Raw genomic sequence first — 26,218 nt, 5'->3', positions numbered from 1 at the left:
TTCCAGCACAGACCTGGCAGCTGATCGATACGCTGAGCACGCACAGGAATGCACAAGGCACGCTTTCCAATTTTCCATTTCACTATCTCTACGAGTTGCAAGGTTCCTCTTTGAAAAAAATGGTGGCCAATTCAATCTTTCATTTTAAATTAGATTTAAGTTATACTGTGTATGACAAAATCTTCAGAGTCTTAGTGACTTCAAGGTCCTAGGATTTCAATGATAAGGTTTCTTGGTGTAAAACTCTCTAAGGAGGTGTCTTTCCTATCGTCACCTCCAGAATCCTTAAAAATTTCTCACCATCCAGTACACCTATGACTTTCAAAAGCAAAGAAATAAGGAGACTATTCTGTTTTTTTTTTTTTAAGTAAACTTTCTATTTATGGAAACCTTTTTAGAAGAACCACGAGAGGTTTAAAGCTCGAGAGAGAAACCAGTGCAATAACTGCAGTCTGCAATAGTAATTACTAGACGTAAGCACGGGTATTTCCAGATTAAAATAAAATAAAATGAAAGCAGCATACGGAAAACACATACTGCAGTTGGATTTTCAATTCACTACAGATAGCCTCTTGAAAAATGAAAGGACTATTTTTAGCATGATGATTGATTAGTGTTACCATGGCAATAAGAAACTCTGACAAGAACAGGTTAGACTCTAAGTAAGCCAAAACACTTGCCAAAGTCTTAAAGAGACAGTCGAACACATACGGTGTTTTACAATCAATTTATGGAGCGGACTGTAAAAATAACCTTTGCATAGTAATTACATCTGAGGTGGCTGAAGGAGTTACTACAGTTGCCAGCAAATACACTGGACAGAAGGTAACCAAAAAAGGTTTCTTCACCTTCTGTAACCTGTTCTATATGAGTGAGTGTTATTTTATCAATACCATTTTAGCTCGTTTCATTTTCCCTTTGGGTTCTTTCTGCAGAATGTTCCAAGAACTGCTAGAGACCTCATCACTGCAGTTCACTTCTCCGTGCTCCTTGTGAATATTAATCCTCAATCCTTGGAAGCTATTTTGGTGCTGTAAAAATTAATGCCATCCTTTTTTAAGCACCAGAGGCATATCCCCCTAAATCTTAACCTTAAAGCTTGGGGAAACAGACACTTCATGTAAGTGTTCTCTCTGATCTCCCATGACTTTTCAGGCTAACAAATTTTTTATATGGTCACATACATATTCTTTTGGCAACGCTCTTAGAGCGGAATCCTGCAAGGCTTAGGGCTAAAGAACATGGTAACTGATACAATGAAGTGAGCCTGGCCAAGCAAAATGTCATTTGTTTAACATGGTAACTTTTAAATACCACACTCTTTGAATTCCAAACTTTTTAGACGCTGTTTTAGGGTAAAAGCACTTCAGTGATGTTCAGAAAACTGGGAAGGGCACATGGAGTCTCTATTTCTCATTACTGCGCTATGGGGAAGTGGAGGGTCCGCAGACCAGCCGAGGCAGGAGGGAATCCTGCCCATCCTCCCTGCTCACCAAGGGGGCAAGGAGGGGAAGCAGGCAGACACAGACACACTGTCCCCTGGAGTAACAGCAGACATTTATAAAGCAGACGGAGGGATGAAACGGGAGGAAGGGTGTAACACGGGAGATTGCCAATGCCACTGGAACATGGTGCGGTGCAGGAATGGGACAGAAGGCAGAGGCCTAGATGAAGAAGAAAGTCAAAATCACGCGAGCGTATGGACAAACAAGATGATGTCTCTGCAGTTTGTATACAAGAAGATACATGAAGATACAACAAGAAAATACAAGATAATGTCTCTGCAGTAAATTTCAAATTACATGATTTCCTTCAGCTATTTACAGTATTTAGATTGTTTCTTTCAGGGAATATTCAAAGTTTTTTAAGAAATGGCCACAGTATTTTTGATTACCTTCCGAATACTCTGGACAGCACTGTGCGTGAAAACGCAGAGCTGCTATTTGATACAGACCACTTACTGCACAAGCTGGCATTAATCAGAATGACAAAGTCTGAATAAAATAGATGGAAAGGGCAGGGCAGGGTAATGGCAGAGCTCGGAATATGTGACTCATGAAAGGGAGGAGAATTTGGAAAGCAAGATAAGCACAGGAAGGTGGCAAAGAGCGGAAAAGTGCTGTTGAGAGGAAAGAGTAAAAACAATGCGGAGAAAAAGGCTTTGAAAAAAGCAAAGGAGTTAAATAAACAAGTTCAGGAAGAAAACTACTATTTGTATCACATACAAGAACTTGAAGATGAAACAGTCAACTGACAAGTTGCCTCTAACCACTATGAAACTCAACACTGTTATCTCCGGTTTTGCCTTCCCTTAGGATCTTCTTCCCTGATAGGTGGGAACAGTAACCTGTTTATTGAGGAAGAAGGGAAGTGAGAAGCAGCATGCACAAGTGAAAATGGCAGTCTCATGACTCAAGAGGGGGGTTTGGATTGTTTTACAATAAGCCAATGGTAGAAAAAATGAATTCTCATAAGCAGTTTGATTTACTCTGTAAAGAAAGGGATGATTCAATGGGATTAAGTTATTAAATAAGAATATAGGTTTGCTGTTTTCTAAAAATATAGTCTTTGTTTCTTGTAAACGCTACCGAGGTCCTTTCTTTTCCTAGAATCTCTAAAGCAGCCATTCTGTGTTTTACTAGAGTAATGCCACCAGCTAGCCTCTGCTGTGAGCCTAAAAAAAGGAAGTTTGGTAGTTACTTCATATTAGGCTCCAGTCCTGCAATGCGTTTTTGATGCAGACCCTTCATATGCTCACTCGGAGAGAAGTTTGTGCACTGAGCGCAAGACTGATGGGTTGCGTCCAAATTTCAAGCAGTGGTAATCAGATAAAGAGAACATAGGAAAAAAAAATCCTACAAATTCCTTGCAATATTTATCTGAAGCAACTCTTTCTCAAGTCTATTATCTGATGATAAAAATAACAATCACAAAAACATATAACATGCCTGTTCTCAAAGTAATCAGTAAACAGTAGGTCAATAATGGAACATTTGCAACTATCACTGTGGGGCCTTGACGCATACCAGACGAAATGGGTATTTGCCTCAGTCATTTGTTGTAGGAGAATGAGTGTCATTGTGATACATCATCAAAGGAATCATTTTCTCCTGCTTTCTATTCCTAACTGTTTTTCATAAATATTCTGAATTTACACCCTATTCCTAACTTAATTTGAACCACTGGCAAGTTGAAAGAATTCTCTTCTTCCCTGCAGACAGAAGAACACTCTGTTCTCAGTCTGTATCGTCCTTTATATACTTCTAATAGTGGAACTAACAATTGGCCATTGATTATACCTAACTATATGCGGGTCAAAATTATCCAACTGTTTTTAAATTCCAGTCGGAGAAATGAAACATTGCTAAGAACACTGGAACTATTTAGATCAAACAGCAAAAGCATTTGAAATTATCCCTGGTAAACACTTGAACTGCACCTTCAAACTCAGAACGGTTTGCTTGAATGCTGTTTGTATTTTTCCTAACCTCTTTGTACTCCACCTCGATAGCTCAACTTTGTTAGGCTTATTTTCAGTGTACTTTGATCATATGAATTTTGGTTTGTACTCAGGTTGTGTCAGCCTATTATCTGATTATTTGTTTGCTTGAGGCTCCTTTCTTGTCCAGAATCTGAACTGTCACTTTAACAGGTCAAATGGGTATTTCTTCTAGGCTGCTTATTGTTTAACAATATCCTGATGCAGGTACAGAAACTTAGTTCTATGTAATCCTTTTTCATTTGGTTTGCAATAGAGACAGGTTTGCTTTCTAGTTAATTATTTCTAATCTAGCTGGACAACCTCAGGAAAGAAAAATAAGAAAGTCTCCTGAGAGTTCAGTCATTCTTGTCCACATACATAACGATAGCCTAAATATTTCACTCTAAAGATATATATTTGCAAATGCTGCAATAAGCTGACACATAGGTGTTTGTGGATAGCTATGAAGCATCTCTCCTCCACAGTCCTGGCGGAAAAGGTTCCAGCTGGTGACCAGCAAAGGAATTCTTTGTAAAACCCAGCAGCTGGCAACACCAGTTCCCCAAGAGCATGTGTACCTTGACAGGAAGCATTCACCAGGACCTAAGTCCCCCAAATTACTCCTGCAGCAAAGTCCCTAGGAGTTACTTCTATAGGGCTGCCTTTCAGCTGGACCCTAAATACAGCACCCAAAATTTATAAGCTTAACTTAAACCTAATTACAACATCAAACAAATTAAACATTTGTTTTAGCAAGTTATCCAGTCCGGTTTCTAATTACAAGATTAAAAACAAAGCAACTCCTGTGCTAAATGTAAGAGTCACATTAATTATTAGACTTTCTCATGCACAGTACTAGAGTCATGCTCCAGCCACTAAAACAAGGACTTGAACTTTATAGCAGCATCTTATTTTCTAAATGGTTATCCCCAAATCTGGACCTCTTCTTTTGGCTTCAACTGCAAAAGTAGAGTTTTTGTACCTCCTCCTCCCTCTCAATGTCAGGAAGAAGCTTACAAGGATTAGCTCAAGGTTTGATATTCAAAGCATTTGTTGGGATATTTCCCATGTCTCATCTTCCTGATAGGAAGTCTTTTGTATTGCAGTTTTAACAAGGTCCTCCTCCACAGCCAGAATAGTACACATTTTAAAACGCTCTCTTGACATTACAATGTTGCACATACTACACACCACAAAAAAACACTGTTTGTACAATAGCTCTGTTAAGCTCATTTGCTTTCCATTTTGTTAATATAGTTATCAGACTTGGTAGTAGACCAAGCAGTCATCTCCTGTTTGCGTCAAATTTAGGGGTTTGCTGTGTAACAAATACCATTCTTTAAAGGAGATACCATCAAAACTGAACCCAGATTATAGAGTACTAACATCATTACGCTCTAATTTCCATTCCTGTTTTCATGCATCCAAGGCACTCCTAGGTTTTCACACATCCCAGAGAACAGTATTCTGGAAAACAGTTCCAATGCCTGCTGAGATTTCTTTCTTAGAGGATCTCCTTAAGCAGGTCAAATATATGAAACCCATAGTATTTCACAGGAAAACCGGATTTATTAAATTATTCTGCATCAAATCACTGAATTCCGATGTGCTTGAATACTCTTTCTCACCAGCCTTTGTATTTTACAACAGAAAAACCTTAATACTATGACCAAGCTTCAGTGTGTTGTCCACATCCTCTTCCAGATCACTAACATACATTGAAATAACACTACTGAGCTTTGAAAGTTCTTGCTCTTTATTCAGAGTGGAACTTGAGAGGTTAGAAAGGTTTGATTTTTCCTTCCTAGCCGTATGTACTTGACTCAGTAAGATTACGCTTTGTTTATCCCATTGCTGGCCTACCTTTGGAATCAGTTTTCCTTGAAATGAGGCTCAATTTCATTCTTAGGATGACCCTCTAGACCCTCAGACCCTCTAGAGTGAATGTACTTTCTTTAGAAAAAGTGTTTCCAAGTGATCATACATACTTTTGGCAGTATCTGTGTTGTTTCATACTTTCTTTCAGAAGTCTCTAATGAATAAAGCGAATCAAAATTTGGAGAAATATTCCAGACAAGCGTAGGAATTATTCCCAATGGCATATTTAGCCTTTTTGTTCTAGATTCAACAGCTTGAGGCAGAGATACTTTCTTCATTTTCCCTTGAAAATCATTTCATAGCCTAGCAGCTCCATTAAAATATATTTTAGATTTGTATCTGAAATACAATTTCCTTAATTTCATACGAATATTTCTAGTTGTGTTTCCTTGCACCCTGGTGAATAATCAGTCTCCAACTCTCATATATTGTCACTTAGTGACTGTTTTGCCTACCTTCTACATTTGTAGACCCATTTAGTTTTTCTTTACAAGCCTCTTCAACCCACCAATGGTATTTTTGCTGATGTTCTTGAACATCTTGCTAATTGTAACCCTTCTACAGACCTTTGCTGAAATGTGTTTCAGCTCTTGTCTCATCAGATCAGACAGACCACCTCATGACTCAAATTTCTGGGTCCCGCATTGTTCTTTGGGGTTGACAATGTCTCAAGTATTGTGTTTCAAATTTAGACATAATTTTCTGTCCACTACCACCCCTTTCAGCATTCTTAATTGTCTCTTTTCAGTTAAGTTTGTTTGGCTTATCTTTCTCCAAATGTATTCACTTAAATATAGTCAGGTCTTAGTAATTTACTACAGTTTACGCTTTGTTATGCTTCTCCATTTGTCTCCATAATATATTCCTTAGCCAATCTGTATTAAAAACACAGTTTAGATTTTGCATACTATAAGTCTGATCCAAAAGAAATCATATTTAATTTAGCCTCTGTATGCTGAATGTTTTTTAGTTCTCTGGCGGTGTTTTTCCTTTTCCTTCAAACCCTGTATGCTCAAAATGTAAACAGTTAATGAAAAAAAACAGAATAAAAACAAAGTGTAAGTAACGGACATCACTGCAACATAGCACATCACCTTCCCCATCTAAAATTAAACCTGCTATCAAAGGGTAAACCCTTAATTAATGTAAACTGTGATAGGCCCTATTGAAGATAATATCACACAATAACAGCTGAGAATCTGTCCCCTCATTACTGCTGTCCTTGCACTACTGTCCGTTACAGGACATAAGGGTTTCCTCTGAGAGTCAAATGAATTTTACATACGAAAATGCAGAATATATAATAGATATCTACAGTACATATTGAAAAGCAGGGTGTGGTACTTTGGGGCTAGTCAAACCTAGCCATCACGTTTTCAACTCTAAGCCTCCAGGCGAGATCTGAGCCTTTGAATCGCTTTATTTTGTCTCTTTCACATTTATCACATTAGAACCTTTTTCCTCTCTTTATTCCTTACTGGTTTTAAGAAACTGCACAAACATTCTGAACGCTGCAATGTTAACAAAAAGGAGTGGATTACGTTTCATCTGTAGCCAGAAGTTCAATCTAAATCAAGGCTGGAGTTTCTGAAGGGGCCCTTTACCTGGAACTTCCTCCTCACCTCCTCCTCATCTTGCAAAGGCTGCTGAAAACTTACATGGCCAGTACATGTAAAACAATTTTTCTCACGATTTATGCGCTATATTTTGCCTTAGCTCTGCTAGAGGGAATAGTTGTTTTTCCTGGGCACCAGGCCCATATTATATTTAATTTTGTCTACATATTGTACAGTTTCTCAGACACCATACCAGAGATGAGCATTTTATAAGTTAATAAAACAATAAGTAAAACAAACTCTATTCTTATGTCTCCAAGTCATAACTAGAACCTTAAAAGTCTTGCCCGTTTTTATAGAAGTTTCTCTTTGTTACAGCTACTGACTAAAAAAGTATATCAAATTATTTTAAAATGCTTAAAAAAAGGTAAATAATTTATAGGATACCCACAGAAACAGTTCAAAGCTAACCTTAAACTTCTTAATCAAATAAATTTAAAGTTCCACTATTGAATGCACTATTAGTGACATTATGAAGGAATTAGTTTGGATCCCAGTACTATATTTTACATAATTATTGTACTTTTAGAATTAAAAGAGGAAGAAAAACTTACTGTGTATTCTGATTTCCAATTGTCCATTTGTAAAAAAAGAATGATGAGGGAAAAGAAAAAAAAAAGAAATGTGAAACAAAACAATGATGCAACATCCTTACAGTAAACACACATCAATAATCACAAAATTTGTGTCAGATAATCTACTGATTTACATTTGCCTAAAGTCTATGGGACAATAAAGGGTGTAAGTCACCACAGAATCTAAGCATCTGATGTTTTCTCTGCAAGGAAGAAATTGCATGAAAAAAAGACTCCCGTTTTCACCTAGTTGCATTCTTTGTCTATAATCTTTATTTTCTGATAGCAATCAATATGAGAAGGAAAGATGTATGCAGTTCAACAGGAGCTGTAAAAATTCCTTAGGATCTGTAGCTCACTACGTTACCTGGTTACCTGACGCTTTTGAAGATAAGCTGAACTACCCAAAGAGGAAAAGCCAGTTTCATTTCAGCTTCATCCCTTACCTGTGATTGTATAAGGATAGTAATTCCAAGCCTTCTCTGTAACATAAAATATTTTGGGAACAACTGCTCTAGCCCAGCTAGGTAGTTTGCTGAAAACAAAAAGAAAATATAAAATTAGAATGTGTTTTGATTTATAAGAACTGCAGAAAAAAAGAAACTGGCCAAACACGCTCACACAGGACACAAAACTACCAAGACTTCACAACAATATCTTTATCTCATGAATACACGTTCTGTCTCTGTCTCCTCCACCAGTATATATGAAACCAAAGATGTTTCTTCCCCTCTCGACGTGATCAGTATGTTGCCAGTGCACTGACCTCTGATCAGATGTAAACTGAGGTTTCAGTGCCAGTTTCAAGGACTGGTTTCGGGTTATGGAGGATGTCAGCAGGTGAGACGACGCAAAGTGTCCTTCTGTTACAGCACTCCTCGCCACAGGGAGGCACTCTTTACCCAAAGGACCTGGGCAAGTACTTGCTGCCAGTCCGGCTTTTGATTCTGAGGCCATTATTTCTGCCTAGGGGATTTCTTCCTTGCTGGCACACAAACTTTGATGTTCAACTGACCTAAAACCTCAGTAGGTAGTTTTTCCCAAGCTACCAACATCACATCTTGATTATGAAGCTTTTACACTAAAATTAACAGATTTGTCCAAACACCTCTGTGAGGCTGTCAGGTAGTCTTAGCCCCATTTGCTGATGCTGGAAAAGTAAACCACAAAAGCAAGGAGAATTAATGGTACTGATGTCCTAACTCGGAGCTCAGCCGGTCAGGAGAACTTATCAACGCAGTGGTACAACAGCAGTAGATTAAGAACAAAAAGACATGGAGATGGATACAGCACATGGTAAGATCATTAAAGGGTAATTAAAGAATACTCTGGAAGGCTGCGAGCATTTTTTTTTACCGTGAGTCTTGGGTCTCTCATTTCCAGAACTCTGGTCACTCATTGGAATCAAAGTGAGAAACGTACACTGTAAAAAGACTGCAAGCTTATGCAAATACACGATTCAACCCTTTCCTCTGACATCAGTTATAATCACTTGAGCTGCCACTAATAAAGACACAGGACTTAGTCACTCAAAGGAAGGCAGAGATTTGGAGACCAGGAATATCACTGAACTTCAGGGACCTCGTTAAAATCATGTTAGCGAGGCCAAGTGTAGGGCAGATCACCCAGCCTAAGACAGAACCCTTACTGAACTGAAGGAGATACTTTCAAACCTTAGTTTTCCAAGAGTAAATATCTGAAATAGTTCTCCCTTAGATAACTGCATATGCAGAAAGTAAAATAACTCTCCAGAATTTCTGGGGAAAATAGTCTGGATCATTAAGGTTTCTTTAACCATGATCTAGCTACATATAAATATTGTATTTGTCCAAAGGCAAAATGCAGACATTAGCACATTCTAAAAAAATTCAAGCTCAAGTGCATTGACTTTTGCTCTTTGATGACATCGCTCAAAGTTGGATTCTTTTCTTTACATAAACCTTTCTTGTGTACAGTCTCTTAAGCAACATTTTGCATACTGCATATCAAACTTCACTATATCACATTCTTAATGTTTATTTTGTCAGTCTTATGTCTCTGTGACTATCTCTCTGCTCCTTCCTTTATCCCTGCTAGACCTCACTCTCTCTGATGCCTAAACATTAAGTACCCACGGATGCAGACTTTCAACTTCTGATACTCCAGTAAGAGAGAAGAGGCAGTAAGCAGTTCTGAACCCTACTAAGGCTGACACTGACACTAGAAAATTTTACTAGCAATATCTTTGTTAATATACAGCTGCTCATTTCGCAATTATTAGAGTCGCTGCCTGTTTACCTGTCCTTACTGGCACAGCACATCTCCAAAACAAATAATTTTATGGGCAAAACACACCGCACACTCAGTTCACAGTCATGAATGCACAGTAATTCTTTGGAGAGTCCGTTCAGAGAAAGAACGCTGAGACATATAATATTTTTAATTCGGCAGCATACGCATCTGTGGACCACACTCTCCTTTTGTTTATTTCTTCCTTCCCCAGATGAAGTGCAGTCTTTCAGCATGGAGGGAGGAAGTGTTTCTTAAAGGCATTCCAGCTGAACCCACTGGTAAACAAGACCCATTCGAAGAATTAAAGTATTATCAGGCAAGAAAAGATAAATGAAAATAATGCACAAATCTTTCCAAGAAACCACCACTGAAATATACAACTGGCTCTGATTTCGTCAGGACAGTTCAAAAAACACCAACAACATGAATGCAGCAGTAGCAGTTTTTGATGCTTATAGCCATGAGACTGTGGATTGTTGCTTGTCCTGAACAAAAACGGAGGCATAAATATCATAAATATTACTAAATGTATGTAGCCACTGATGACAGTAGCTCATTTATTGTTCATGAGCACGTTTCAAAGCACACAGAACAGCTGCTCACAGTTGTGTGAAGCTGTCCAAACCTCTCTGTTGCTGGTCTCTTCCCAGTGCCACTCCTTCAGCATTTATGGCAGACTGGTGCGAGAAGTGTCCTTTGGGTGGCTGTAGGAACACAGCAGACCTCCTGAAAAGTACGTGGGCACAACTTGAAAGCCCAGCTGCTTGCACGTCATATAAAAATCGTAGCAGAATAAAAATGGAATATTTGGGCCAAGCTGTGCAAGCAGAGAAGGATGGCTGTTCCTGCCACTTCAAAGTCAAGACTGTTAAGCCAATAAACAGTTTCTTTATCTGTCTATGCCTGAATTTAACCACAACAAGCAAGCTATTTATTTTAGACCCATGACTGGAAAATGAAAGTAAGGAATAAGAAAAACTGAGGCTTATTAACACAGGAAAGAAAGATGGACGGAAAAGTGTACAACTCCAATACCTAATACGTGTGCTGCTTTCCTCAGTGGGGCTTGCGGTAGATTTGGCAAAGTCTTGAGGAGCTGCTGGTTCTCCATGAGATCTGCATCCTCCAAGCCCTCCTTGCCTTATTGAACTTGATGCTGTTCTGGGGTTCTTTCATCCAGACACTATGCAGTGCCCAATATCACTCTTGGGAAGAGCTGAGGTTATCCAGCTCAACACACGATCAGGAAAGCTAGACATAGCTCATATTTTCCATTGGTTGCTTTTCCCAGAGAGTACTTTTAGCTGGACTTCTGTAGCACGAGGGCAATTTACAGCAGGAAGCGCGCTAACGCTTTATCTCTGCATTCATTCTGTTTGGCTTGTAGGAATTGGAACATTTTTTAAAAGCTGAGAATTCTGAAAATGTCTATTGAAATAGCAGAGTTTCCCACTGTGACCCCAATGGTCATTGCTGCAGACACAAGGAGTAATATGCAGCTACTTGTATCAGCACAATTAATGCACATCTGCAGAGGCATTACCCCAATGGCAATACACAGTGCAGTATGTACTTGAGATAAGCTCCTACGCAGTGGTACAGGGGGTGGTTTCGTTTGAACAGCATGAACTCAAGGTTCATGAAGGCTCTCATAACAGACTCTTATGAGAAGGCTCTTACGAAGGGACTGAGCGTGAGTCAGGCAAAGTGGTGTTCCAAAGAGGTAAGTTTTATCTATAAAATGTCATTGCATGGATCAATCCTGACTCCCGCAAAATCAGCGGTTACACTACCAATCCTAAAACAATGACACCATCCCTCTAACAACAGAAAAAAACCCCATTATATTCCCCAATTAAAAAAAAAGTTGTTATAAATACAAACTTAAGTTTCTGCTGAAACACAGCATAATGTGTAGATATAAGGGTTTCTAGTCTCATAATACAGACCTGAAATAAACTTAAAATCAAAACTTTCCAAAATACTGAAAAAACAATTTTTAACTTTAAATTCTTTTGCAATGACCTGGTAGAGAACAAACAGTGACCTGTATGCAGTTCATTTGCATGCAGTTGCATACAAATTATTACTTCTTCTTATTTAATAAAATAGTTCTTTGTCACAAGCAGGTTATGCTTAGATCTCACAAGGGCGTGCAGTAAGAAGAAAACACACAGACTGTCCTTGAATAATCAGCATAAGGACCACACATAATTGTGTTTGCTCTCTTAGGACATAGAGGGTGTCAAAGAGTGCAAACAAGAAACAGAGCTACATATCTCTACACCTCGTTACCGAATAGGACTGGTACAGAAGGAAGGTTGAAATGGAAAACATGTATCTGCTAGGGAGCTTTGGTGTATAAAGAGAGGACAGTTTAGGCATCAAAGATAAGCTCAGTTCTGTCTGACTACTCTGCAGTCCTTAATCCCTCTCTCATTTGTTAATTTTTTTTCAATTTTTCCTGAAAGAGCAAATATATTTTTTGCAGACGTTACTAACTCATTTGTTGCTCACTAAAGGAGAATAAATTAAATCAGTCTTTAACAAGAGCTGTCATCTCTACCACTTGAATCTATCTATTTTTTCTTTCCTATTAAGATTCTTCTAAAATGGAGTTCATTTTAAATAAGCAAGCACTGTAAAATCACACTGTAATATTTTATCTCTTCGATTTAGCTAGCCTAATAACTGTATTTTGATCCTTTATTTCTTATAGCTTGCAAAAGCCTGGTATTTTGCAATTGTTTGATTAGAAATCAATATTACTTTTAAAATTCAGCTTTTATTCTCATTATCAGGCTTTGGATCTAATGCATTTCTGATTTTTTTTTAATATATACTTTATGTTGTCATCATTTTAGTTCTGTTTATAGTCAGCTAGGGATGGGTGGTAAACCAAAATCACTGTGGTATCACTACTCAAAGATCATATGACACCAAGCATCAACTATTTTATTAGGTGCTACGATGATATCCGAGACACTTATCTTCTGCCTTGCTCTACGCTGCCTTGTTTGGGCCTGTTCTGTAACACACCTAGTGCTAGTGTATCAGTGTTGGTACCTCTCTTGTTCATATTTCTTGTCCCTCTCTTCCGTGCAGGGTTGGAGAAGTATAACAGGGCTGTACTATGTATGCAGCAGTGAGGAGCAGAGGAAGGGAGAGGCTGGTCTTGATCCCAGTGCTGTTTGTCTGTTCCCCGTCAAAGTCCAGAGCAAAGTAAAGTGAAGCAAAGCAAGCGAGTGCATCAGGGCAGCAAGCCCTGGAAAAGACGCAAAAAAGAACTGTACTGGCGTAAGGAGTCCCGTTCTCCAAGGAAGGAAGGACTTGAGGAGAATGTTTCCAATACCGTGTACGGCAGCCAGGCTCCCCGACTGCAGTCGTCCAGAGAGAGACTCTGGTCTCCCAGCAAAAGACATAGCTGCCTGAAATCTTGCTGATCCTCTGCCCAAAACTTCAACAGTACTGCAACATCTGGTGGTATTGTGACACCAAAAATAGCATAAAGAAAGATTCAGATGGCAAATTTGGTGATGATTACAACAAAATATTTATAATCTATCATTAAACTGAATGAGCCTGACTTCAAATATCCACTGCAGCTTTAGGCGAACTTCACAAGTTGCTGTAGGTACAGAGATCTTTGTCAGTGTTTGTACCTGTCTTTGGGTGTGAGATCCTTTGGTCCACTGCCCGCACTACCAGAAACAGCATGCCTCCCAAGTATTTCTTGCACCTACTTTCTAGGGCACAGCCATTGTCGATATTCTGAATTATTCCTAAGTGGCAATTCTGAATTCTTTCATCAGTGCCAAAGGAAAGAAAAATACAGAAACATCTGGGAGCTCTACAACGGGAACACATTTATTGATTTTTCCTTGTCTTATATCTTGCCTGTGAGAAAACAGGGTTACAAACAAAATAATATTAAATGTTGGTGAAAGATACATTATTGAGCTCTGTGCGTGTGTGTGTGTGTGTGTGTGTGCGCACATTACCAGTGATTCAATTTAGCCTGAGTAAAGGTTAGATGTGTCTGGATTGCACTGGAGGAGTAACTTGCAATGTAGAAGAAATAGCTATAGTGTTTCGATGCCCACTACTAAAGGCTGAAGAGCGTAAAAGCTTAATAAAAGGAAACAGGCCCAGAGGAATAGAAGAACATCAGAAAAACAGCAGCATTCAATTAGATCAGCAGTAATAAAAATGGCAATAGATTGAGCAATATATTTCATAGGACACAAATATATGTACGTTTTAAAACATCTCTGGCCTTTGAGTGTGGGAGAATTGACCCTCAGCAATACAATTTCACCATAGGAAGACCGTATTTCACTTTAAGAAATGATGGGACTTTTGGGAAACAAAAGCAATTTTTTCCATCATGTCTTTAAGTCTATCATTTTGGTACAGAAAGTCATCATTGTGCAAGCCTGATGGCCGTTCATAACGTCAATTCGCTTTACTGAGGCAAATCTTTTGTCACCAAAAATAGAGTATTGGCCTTGTAAAATTATTATGAAGTGAGAATCTCACTTTGTCAAGACCCAAAAGGCTTATTGCTAGCCTAAGGAATTCTCTTAAGTATGAGCTAGGATGAGCTGTTCCGAGTTTTACGCACCTATTCTGTGCTAGCCTACATGCTGCAGATGCTGATCTCGGAATTTTGAAAAACATAATTTTTTCCTTTGGAAAGAAAATAAGTTCCTTTTAAAGAAGACTCTTACTACTTTAGTGTGTTTCATTTTAATGCCTTCAGAAGCGCATGCAGCATGTTGAATCAATGAATTATTTTTCAAATACTTAAAAAATACCCATTCTGATTTTACTGTCAAGATAAAAATGGAATCCCCAAATGATTAAGGGTTACAAGCCTGACTGACTATTTATCCTCAAGTCTTAAATGAGACTCCCTATAGGTAGGGAGACCATTCAGGTTAACTGAAGTTAATCAGCATTAGTGGTGTTTAGTACCTTTAGACACTATTAAACTCACTTAAGTAATAAATATGTAAAGTACTCTAAGAGAAAGGACAACTAATCTCTCTACTTCAGGCAACAGTTTTATCCTACTTTCCTTCTTTCTGCAGCTGCCAGGAAGTGGCATGTATTCATGGGAACATGTTCTATTTGAAACAGAAAGGCTATTGCATGACAGAGATATTCTTTGCAAATTGTTATTACTGCCCATGCTGAGAGAAACAGTTTTCTTGTACTTGCCTGTTGAGATAGACCCGTTTTTCTGTTAGCTGACCATTGCCATAATTGGGATCTTCATAGGGTTCATTCTGCACCACTTCCACCCCTTCACCTCGGTCGCTCTGCTCATGGCTATGCTTGCTTATCATGTACAGCTGCCCAATTCTGTACTGCAACGCAAAATCAAGAACAATGTTTTAGCTTTGTGCAATACATGGGTATTCAAAAACCAATGTCATACATACCACATATAGCAATATGTGCAAGTAAAAGGTAGTTTGAGGGGGAAAAACAATATTCTGAAGCCTCATTTAGACTTCTGAGCCTGGGCCTTCTCATTATCTCATTAGCTTAAGTCCAAAGGAACACTAGTGAAAAGAATAACAAAGCCATGTGTATACAGATGTAAAGAAACAGGCCAGTGCTTTATTATTGGACTACATTTGTAAGTCCACGAATTAAGAATAAATAAATAATTAAGCTACTGCTTCCAAATGCTGACCTGCGAGGGGGTTATAATTGGTAGATAATACTAAAATTCTGTGTGAAACAGGATTCTTCTGTCATGCTGACATGATGCCAAATAATGGAGTGCTGCAAACAGACTCAGCTTAACTATTGCTGATGCACAGAAATAAGGGCATCAACTCCTAAAAAAAAAAAAAGGTTGACTCTAAGTCCTTAGAAGAAGAAGTTTGAGAGGAATGAATGGGCAATATTACTAAAATAACTTTGAGCACTTTAATTAATTATTCTTTTCATATAGATTTGCAGGTTACTTAGGAAGCCAAAACCCAGGACAGTTAATCCAAAGTTGCTATTACAGAAAAATAAATTGTACTGGCAATAGCCCTTTTTTGTCAGTCCATCTACATCTACATTAGGGCTTTTGCCTCCATAGATATGTAAAAAACAGCACATCCCTGACACCTTCACTGGAAAATATTTCAAAAGCAAAACTATCCTATCCCATACATTTTCCACTCTGGGATTTTCCACTCATACATCTTCCCATCATTTCCCACACATTTTTCACTCATTTAAGTCCCTTCCAAATGCTTGTGTTGTTCTTACAACAAACTGTCTTTTCACATTACCAATTTTGGCCATTTGGATCCATCTCTCCCCCAAAGTAATATATTTAGGTATTTACATGGCAATCACTTCAATCACATCAATCCCTTCAAACACAAAAGACAACCTGTTAATTTAGAGAATGGCAGAGCTACTACACAGAGCTGCAAGTACTAGCTCCACAGCAGCAAACAAAAGCATGACAATCTGACCTCAGAAAACTCCATGAGATTTTCATGGTTATTACATATTGTAATCAACAATCCTATCATGTAACTTAAAAAGCCCTAAAATCCCAAATCAAAACAGCAATTAGCTCAGAAAAATACATCACAGGCCTTACTTAACAACTGTCAACAACATAGTCCTACTAAACGAGACCACAGGGAATAGGACCTTCATAGAGGAATGTTACTCAGGCAATTAGACGCCAGCACTATCTCCTTTATATATGCTCAGCTTTCTCATCTCTGTTATCTTTTTAATCCAAAATGTCTCCATTTAAGAGATGATTTCTAAAATTATTTTTCTTGATAATCTAGTTATTTACCTTGATCTCTACTGAATCCTTTTTTCCTCCATCTCATTATATTTAAACATGTTGTCCTAATCTTCAAGGCTATAAAGAGTCCTCACACATACACTTTAATTAGTTATATGAAAACTTGCCATCTCTGCTTCACTAATAATGATACCGGTACACAGGCAAGGCAAAGTTTATAGACAGAGGTAATATATTTTATTAGATCAACTAGTACAGCTGGAAAAAGGAGACAAACTTGCAGGCATGTGAAGGTGTTTTTCAGGTCTGAAATCAAAGCAAAAACTTCAAAGCTGAATGCAAGTTAAGAGAAAATGCTCTGCTTTTAATTACATATATATCAGTTGGACCACCTGAGAGTAAAGATACTCAGTTCCTGTGGAATAATAATGATGCTAGAAAAGAGGTGAGGTGATAAGGTGCTTATCTTCTAACGGAAAGAAAGAGATCAGTAATTTATAGCCTGTGGAACGAGAAAAGATTAATTGAGGAAAGGGGGGAAGAAATTAGTTTGCCATAAAAGCAGCATCTCTATTGAGATTTCTGTTATCCCAGGGAGCTATGACTTTTAGTCGCCATGGACATCTCTGGAAAGTATTTTGTTTCATACCTGCATGTGTCACTACATTCTTTGATTTCCTACTTCCATGTAGTCCTTTGCAATTTTGCTCTCAGTTCCTATGGTCAGACAGAGATATCTCAGTTTCTCCTGGATTTATCTGACCAGAAACATTAACAGAAATGCAAGTTCACACTGACAATCAACGATGGGTTGGACTAAGGCATTCATTTGCTCCAATAGCATGAATCAGAGTTATCCACCGATAATAAACACTACATGTTTTGCTAACCAAGATTGCTTTCTTTCGGGGACCCATACTACCAGAAATCGCTAGCAAAATATCAAATTATAAAGACCATAAATCAGTTCTTGCACATGGTTAACAGTGGATAACCTGCATGCCCGCTGCACTCTTCGTAAGAGATCAGTAATGCCAAGTAGAAATTGCTTGACAGATGTTGCACAGTCCATGCTTACAGAAAGGATCTACTCCGAGGAGACTCAAAATCACACATGCTCCAGTGTGACCTGCACTCCCCAGAAGGTCCCTGAGGCAGCTCAGCTTCTTCACCTGGGAGACTGAAGAAAACAGAAGGCACCGCAACCTCCTACTGCTGCTTGCCTTTCACCAGGCAATGACTTTCCATACCCACGCATCTGACACTACTCACATGAAAATATCCACCTTTCACTACTATTGAACTGACTTGTCCTGCTAGAAAGCAGCTGTATTCTGCAAGAGAGACACATGTTGACATGAACTTTAAAGCAGATGACTTAGCTCCTCTGTGCACAGCTTTTTTTTTTTTAATCAATCATCTGGTTTATTACCTTTTAATATCATTTTAGAGCAGGATGAAAAAAAAATTGACTGCCAAAATTATAGTACTTTACCAAATTAGAGAGTATACAACTATTACTTCATATAAAATTTATTTTTAAAAAGTATATTTTAATATTTACATGAATAAAATCCAAAACAAAGACATCTCTTTTGGAATATCATGAAATTTAAAGGCCTAGTAAGAGCCTTCACAGCTTTTTTTAAGTTCCTATCCATATCATGGAGAAATATCACTGAAGTAACATTTTACAGCAATAGATATTAATTATTATTCCCGTAAGGGTAAACTGATGTGCTACTATTATTTATATTGCTCTAGTCAGAATCTGAATTTCTGTGTACCTAGCTGTAAAACGAATTTCCAAGGCCACATACTGTCTCACTGGAAGTCAGTAGAAATTCATGCAATGATTTTTACCTCTTTAAAAGCTCTTTAAAAAAATCGTCAGTTTAATAGAGGAAAAGTCCTTCAATATCAGACGAAGAACCTTCACGCACTTATTTCAACAAACAAGTGTAATTAATGTAGAGTTACAGTTTTCTAAGGATATTGATTGATATGTAGCTTTTCTACCAGATTTAGTGTTTCTCAACTCCTAATGAGTTAGATATTGTCTCAGTGGTGACTTCTCTTTTCCTTCAGCTGGCAGATGGCATTTGCCTATTGGGAATTTAGTCACCCAAGAAACAAGGCTTGTTAGCAACAGCATAATCATGGTCAATCTGATCCTGTTTAAAGCTGCAAGCGAGACCAGAATCACTATTTTGATGTTCTTGAGATTGGAAGAAAAAAAAAAAAGGGTTCACCTTATACACTTTGTGTTCAGACAACTCCCATTGCCTTCAACAGCACAACCTTTATTTTTGTTAGGCTATCTTGTTAGCAGCCTAAAAAAAGAAATAGGCTATAAATAAAACTTCTTCTTAGTGTTTACTATAATGGGGACCTCAGGTTTCAGCTCCGCTACAAGTTTTGTGTGAAAACAAGCAAATCCTTTAGAGCTTTATTTATTCTCCCTTAAAATAAATGGGGAGAAAATTTTCACCATTCCAACTGACTTTGGATCAAGTCCTTAATCTCTTTCAATCTCAGTTTATTTACAAAGCGATGGAATGCTTTTTACTTCCATGCTTAGCTTTAACTGTCTACTGCAGAACATAAAAACCTTAGGACAGGTGCTTTTTTTCCCCCCTATTATTTGTATAGCATTTAGCATAAGGAGGCCCAAGCTTCAGCTGCTAATGACTCCCTGAAGAGATACCTCTTGAAATTTTGATTTTCATTTATTATGGCTAAATGAGAGACTCGAAGTCACCCGCTCCTAGCCTCAGCTTCCCCTCAAAGGCTTGCCAAGTAAAATAGCCTTACTGACCACTGCCCAGCTTTTGATCTAATACTAGTCTGAGAATACCGCCTTTCAAAATTTACATGGAATGCAAATGTAACATTCTCTCAAAGGAGATTTTATTCTAAAGTTATGCACAATTTGATTTATTTACACCTGTCTTTGCAGCTCTTATCTGAATGCTCATAGAAAATGTAGCAGATGTATCATTGGCTTGATCTGATATGGCAATTCTTATATTCCAAAGAACTGTTGAATCCTTTTATCTACTTTTATTTTTCTGTAATTAGAGTAAAGCACCAGGGACAGTGCTGTCACTTTAACTTATGCAATTTATTGTTCTAAATCAGCAGTTAGATCTCTCCCTGCAGTTAGAAGCCTGAAGCCAGGAGATGCTGAATGTCTTTTATACCTATTAAAGTTAATGGTTGTTGAGAGTACTGTACTCCAACAGTGGAAAATATTTCTCACACAATGAATCATGTTAAAACATGCCAGTGGCCTCCAGTCCTGTTCTCAGGAAATTGCAAAGGTGAAACGGAAAGAAGGAAGAATTACAGCAGAAACAAAACTGAAACAGATCTGTATTCATGCACAAACGTGGATCCAGCTATGGATAAAGGGCAAAATCCTGCCTCCTTTGATGGCAACATGAATTTGGTCATTGACCTCAATTTAGTTTAGATTTACTTCAAGTAACAAAATGTAATGGACCAACTTCATCCAATTGTACTGTAGCAATGCAGTATGAATCCAGTGGCACTACAGTACGAACTTGCTTAAGTATTTTTAGCTCATAGAATGATGTCTGATTAATAAAAAGCAACACTTAAAACTGACTGATAGGTTTTTGATTTGTTTTCAAGTCATAGGCTTTGGAAGACAAGTGTGTTCCTTGCTGAATATGTTTCAAGACTTCATTCAGGCAGTTTTGCTATGACATGGTCTATATTTAAGTCTCACTTAAACTGTTATAAAAGAAGTGGACAAATGAACGTATGTTCCAGTTCTCCAAAACCATAATTCTTAACTCACTTTCATATAAACCTGGAGTAACTACTCAAACTTCACTGTATCCCTATATGACAAACTTAATATCAGCCTATTTTATATTTTTTTCTAACATAAAAAGATTAATAGGAATATCTTTTGGCACTTGTATAATAATTTCCATGTTATGATTATTTAAAACAACTCCCGATCATTCCTCAAAGTACCACGAGACAAGCAAGTATTGCGATCCCCAGATAAGTTACTTGTCCAAACATGCACAACCTGTCAGTGCAAGCTCTCTCTTTTAAAGGCAGTTTTAAAGAGATATTCTGTGTCCGGGATAAGTTCCTTGAAAAGGTACTTGCTTGGGTAAATACTTTTATTTAGGAGGATACACTGAAGTTTCCTATTGTTTGTTTTGTTTTGATGTTAAAAAGCATTATTTTCAGGTCTTAGCAAAGACCTATGCCCCGCACTGCTGGGTTTTGTACCCAAAGGCAATGAAAGATTGTTCATATATGAAGCGTTTACAGTTACATATAGGATACAGTCAAAAGAAGCGTTATCCTCATTTTATAGTCAAGCAACTAAAACAGAAGTCAAATTAATACCTCAAGCTTAAAAAAGATGTCGGTGATACAGTAGGGAATTTAACCTTGATCTAGTGATTCCAAGCTAAGTGCTTTTACCACAAGACACACTTGTAAATTTTTTTCAATTCTAAACAGTAATTAGTTAGCCAGAAGTGGTTTTTCTTATTGCATTCACTGACTTCATATATAATCCTTCATATAATCACTCTGGCTGCCTTCTGAAGTGGGTGAAGCCCAACGCACCCTCGTGCTCAGCTGAGGTTAACGCAGAGCCCTCGCGTGCTGGCAGTCAGAGCGCCGGCTGATGGAGCTCCAAGACTGGGCCTTCTGATCTCCGCACTTGTGTAGATGATGATTCACAGTTATTAAGAATAATTTAAGAAAATCTTTTCCATGACATAAGCTCCAGCTTCTGACAACGTGATTTGTTTTCCTTGTTATTAACATTCCTAGATTGGTTTTAACTAGCACAGAGGAATGTACAATGTGCTAGTATTTGATATTTCATGTAGTATCACATTTGCTTTGGCTCCTACCAGGCCCCATTTTTGCACTAGTCTTTCTTTTCAACTCTCATTTTCCCTGCTAGACTTCTGACTCTCTACTCCTCTGCAAGCAGAAGCGAACACCTCTCTTGCCGTAGAGCATACATTATCCACCATCTCACGGTTTTACTAAAGGATATTGTCTGTGGAAGGAAATGTGGCTTTTCTGGAAAACATTATCTTACAAAATAAGCTCTAGATTTTAAAACCTGCCACATAAATCAGACAGATTTGAAAGCGTTACAGAGTCAGACAGTCTTCTGCCCCTGAAATAATCATTCTCTTTGCCTAGACAGTCGTATGCAGGAAGATAAACTCTCACTGTGAATGAGAACTTAGAAGTCTCTTATGTTGCGCGACTTACCAGTGCGAAAGTAGCAGTTTACAATCCCAAAATAGCTGCTTTCTGCTAAAATGACTACCCTGTGGACTAGGGTCATGCAAAAAGAGTACTGCTGTTTTTGACTGCTGGGAAAATCCGCAAGGAAAGCACGAATAGTAGAGAGTTAACGCAAAAGGCTAAGGAGGTGTTTTTACAGCCCTGCGTACTGCCTTGCAGAGATACCGGGCTACCACTGAACTGGCATTAACTCTCATGTAGTCTGGCGGAAAAGCAGTGCATATTAATCTGTGTGGAGCCTAACACATTATTTGACTTCTAGTATCTAAACTAAGATGTTCAGAGCAAACTAGGCACCTTTGCACTGCATTCACTTGGCCATGCGGAAATATCCTAAGTGCAAATATTTCTAAGTATTTCTTTCTAAAATATTTGTTTTCAAAAGCAAAACTACTTTTACTTATGCAAAAGGTCAATCTGTCTCCTTAAACAACAGGATTGACTCATAATAAGAAGGTATAAAACCAAAAATCTGCAAGACTGACTTTATCTAATTGCAGATTATTGGTGACGTACCACAGTTAAAATCACAAAGCTAACTGTATCTAAAATCGTCCCCTCTACCATAATACTCTTTTATGTCGCTTTTAAAATTAGTTCCAAGGGTCATTTTATCTTTGGGTTGAATCACACTAGAGATGCAGTTTGTCTTGAAAACAAAACATAAAACCACAGGCAAGCAAGCAAAGCGTCAGACCTTTTGTGACAGCTATCATTACTTCCTGATGTCTGAACCAAATCCATATAAGTTTGCAAAAAATTATTATGGTAAATCAGTGGGTTGAGAATTCAAAGAAAGATTTGTGTCTTAGAGAATTATTCACTCCAGAAGTTGAATATTCTGTTTTAGATCATATTTATTTGGGAGGTATGCTCATAGGTCACTGCACAAAAGAGGAAAATAACCACTAATAAGAGTGTGTATAAAATATTTCAAAAGGGTTTTTTTGTCTGCAGGTGAATTTACATGACGTAGTCCCATTACTGCTCAGGACAGTACTCTGCATAAAACTTCCCACACCAGTTGAGAAGTACAGACTACCTCTCTGGCAAAATGCTGGCCCGACTGCAGGTTGCCCGTTGCTTGATCACAGTACGAAGGAGGGAAGTGACCTTGCCTGTCTAATAACTTGCCTGTCTGCTAGTCCTTAGAGTAAACTAAAGCTAAGACTGGAAAGCACAGTGTGGAGTTTTAATTCACGCTGATGGCTGAACGCACAGAATAAGCTGTCAGGAAGGCAACAGCACTAAATTAGCTGCACTAAATTAGCATACAATGAATGGTTTAAAGTAACGTTTTCATTAAAAAGCAAACAAACAAACAAAAAACCCGAGCCATAGGAAAAAGCTTTATCGAAAGCTTTAGTAGTAAGGCTATAATAACCCCTATAAACATCCAGGTCCTGAGAATTGAGTGTAAACATGATGCAATGCTGTGATTCTAGGCCCTAGAAAACCATACAAGTCATTTAGAGGCAGAAATGCCACTTACAGTGGTTATAAATAAAAAATCTGACTCGTTAAAATTTAGAGTTGAACTTGAGATTTTTCTTTCAACTAATTCCTGCACACATCTGTGATTCGTGCTACGTTACACATCTGCTGACTTGCATCAGCAGCGTGCTTAGGTATTGCTCAAATTCACGAGGGCATGTTTTGGTAGCCCCACACATAAACAATTGCAGCAGGAACGGTTGACTTTTGCATGCTGTGAAGTGCAATTCTTACTGCTTTCATGTTTGCTTTGCCCTTCTCAAGGAAGAAATTATATGCTTAAATTACCTTTTCTGTTATAATTCCTCTGAAAAACAACTGAGCAACAACCAATATACAGGCAGTTTAGTAAGACAGGACAGTCCTCCAGTATTTTCAACTAAAGAAACACGTTTTACACATTTAAAGTAGAAATACTCTAAATGTATAGTATCTTGGCACATTAAAGACAATCAAAATGAGTTATACTGAAACCAATAGGAGCAGGTTCAGAGCAGCAGTTCACCCGTGCACAACACTGGTCATTTCAATTTCCACTGAAATGAAAATTAAGTTGCAAATTTTCAGCTTACATGCAAATATGTTTTGCCAAATATAGCTCATGTCCTGTTCAAACGCTAGTAATTTTATGTTCCTACACCAGCTGTGCTATTGAAAAATGCCAGCTGTTTATTCTGAGTGTACAAACTCATACAATTTTTAAGAATCATTTTTTATTAACAATTTTTTGCAGTAGTCAGTTAAATTTTTCAGCAGTTTACACTATGTGCTTTTTACATAATTACCAGTAATATTCTACTATTTAGGTCAATGAAGATACAGGTATTCCCCACAAAGGATGTATATAAATTTTCAAGAGACTGTCAAAAATGTCCTCTGTTCACAAAAACAGAGAGAAATATTAAAAGAGGCTTATTATGCTGTTTGACCAATTAAAACTAATATCTCTGTAACATACTGAACAGAGATGTTCTGTTTCAGCATACTGAAACACTCCTCTTATCTATTGTTCCTTATTTATGAGTACCTGTCTCCTATCAAGCCATAAATATTGTCATGCCTTTAGTTGCAGTTAATTGCTTTTCAGGCACAAATCATTTTGCCTTTCAGTACATATCTGGTTCGATAAATATCAAGTAATATTGATGTACTTTCTAAGTCAATACAAACGCATATTCTATTCATTACATACAATTTATTTATGAGATTACTTGCAATTAATTTGACGTTCAAAGAGATGTTTATTAAATCTCTTTACATTTTAACTTAGAATTAAGTAAACTGAAGTAAGGCTTCAGCACAATTTTTGTAGAGTTTGCTGAAGTTCTTTTAGTAACCCAGACCCTTTCTCTGATATTCCAGGAAAACATTTCAGCTAGTCCAAGAAAAGTCAGAACGGAAAAGTGTAGACTTCCTTCTTGATGACTGCAACTAATCTCTTTTCAGCAGTATGCACGAGCCCTACATATAAGATGGCATATGAATCTATTTTTCTTGCAGTGGAAAGTAGCATTATTCCCCATGTAGAGCAGCTTGCACAAGCAAGGGTGACTTTGCTCACCTAAATCAAATTGTCACTAGGTGAGGCTCGTAACAACAATGCTGTAAAAGCATACGGTCAGAGTGCTGGAGATCTAATTACCACCTTCGCCAGGCAATCTAGCGTGTGCATTTTTCTATCCTTTAAACTTGTCGTTTTTAGAATAGGTTAACAGTTTGCTTTATTAAACCAGACAGCAAGAACTCTTTATGTTTTTCCCTTAAAACAAACCAGATTTTCCAGATTTTGGGAAAAAGAAGAAATTAAATTTATTTTAAATGCATTTTTGCTGGCTAGAAGCAGGAAATGCTGTAGAGGATAGTAGTAGGCAGACAATGGAAAGAAAGCATGCAATGCCTGAGCCACAAAGCTGAGTTTGATCATAAAGGTTAACTTCTCCAAAATGCAGAAGGTTTTTTTTTTTTTTTTTTTTCAATTCGACTCATTTTAAGCCTGGAATATTTAGAGCTGCATACATCCTCTGACCCTTTCAAAAGTCAAGAGAGTGCTGAAATGGACTTCTGAGTTACCTTTCATTATAAATGGACTTAAAATGTGTACCTACTCATATCTGTTAGATATTATTTTTCTCTTTTTGCATGACTAACGGTAATTACTTAATGTATTAGTAGAACTTCTTTTCCCTCAGGCTACTTTTCTCTAATTACTTTTCTTCACTAATTATTACTCATTTTTTATGACTTATAAAAATTGCTGTCATACCAAAAAAATCAACTTTCTAGTGCACAGAATTTGATGTGTTCAGAAAAAAAAAAATCTATGTAAATTTTGAGTTTAGAAGCATCCAAGAAACTACAAAAGATTCCCTAAACTTTGTCAGAATCACAGACAGCAAAAATTCTGTAATAATCTTTTATGACAAAGAAGTATGTTCCTTATGATGTATTTTAGGCAAATGAATTCTGCTCACAGATATCAAAAAGGGAGAACCATATAAAACAAAAAAAATACAGAGTCAGAATTTAGTACTTACTATTTTACAGGCTGAAGAATCAAGACAAATCCAGCCTGCCTTCTGATGTTTTAATCAGAAGAAAATGAAGCAGAAAATTTGGTTTGCTACTTTCAATGAAACAAAAATATATTCACAATCAAACAAAATATTCTGGGCTATCAAAATACTTCATCTTACTTCTAAATAAAACTGACCTTAATTTGATTTTTAAAAAGGACTAATTTTGTGCCTGCATCCTGAGGATAAAAATGGATTCCATTCTGTGCCTGCAAGTATTTGAGAATCTG

The 26,218-nt window shown here is 37.6% G+C and overlaps 1 protein-coding gene across 1 annotated transcript in view; it reads right to left on the bottom strand.

Annotated features, from left to right (window-relative positions):
• PITPNC1 (phosphatidylinositol transfer protein cytoplasmic 1) overlaps nucleotides 1–26,218 on the bottom strand; it is a 99,776-nt gene that overhangs the window by 39,811 nt on the left and 33,747 nt on the right. The window contains exons 3-5 of the mRNA XM_009678990.2: nucleotides 15,045–15,193; nucleotides 7,997–8,085; nucleotides 7,530–7,537 (exon numbers count right to left, since the gene is read on the bottom strand). Coding sequence (XP_009677285.1) covers nucleotides 7,530–7,537; nucleotides 7,997–8,085; nucleotides 15,045–15,193 — 246 coding nt within the window. The remainder of the gene's footprint in view (nucleotides 1–7,529; nucleotides 7,538–7,996; nucleotides 8,086–15,044; nucleotides 15,194–26,218) is intronic.

The sequence above is a fragment of the Struthio camelus genome, chromosome 19 (genome assembly GCF_040807025.1).
Source record: "Struthio camelus isolate bStrCam1 chromosome 19, bStrCam1.hap1, whole genome shotgun sequence".
Lineage (NCBI taxonomy): Eukaryota > Metazoa > Chordata > Aves > Struthioniformes > Struthionidae > Struthio > Struthio camelus.
Note: the sequence above shows the minus strand (reverse complement) of the source record. Positions and strands in the feature narration are given on the sequence as shown.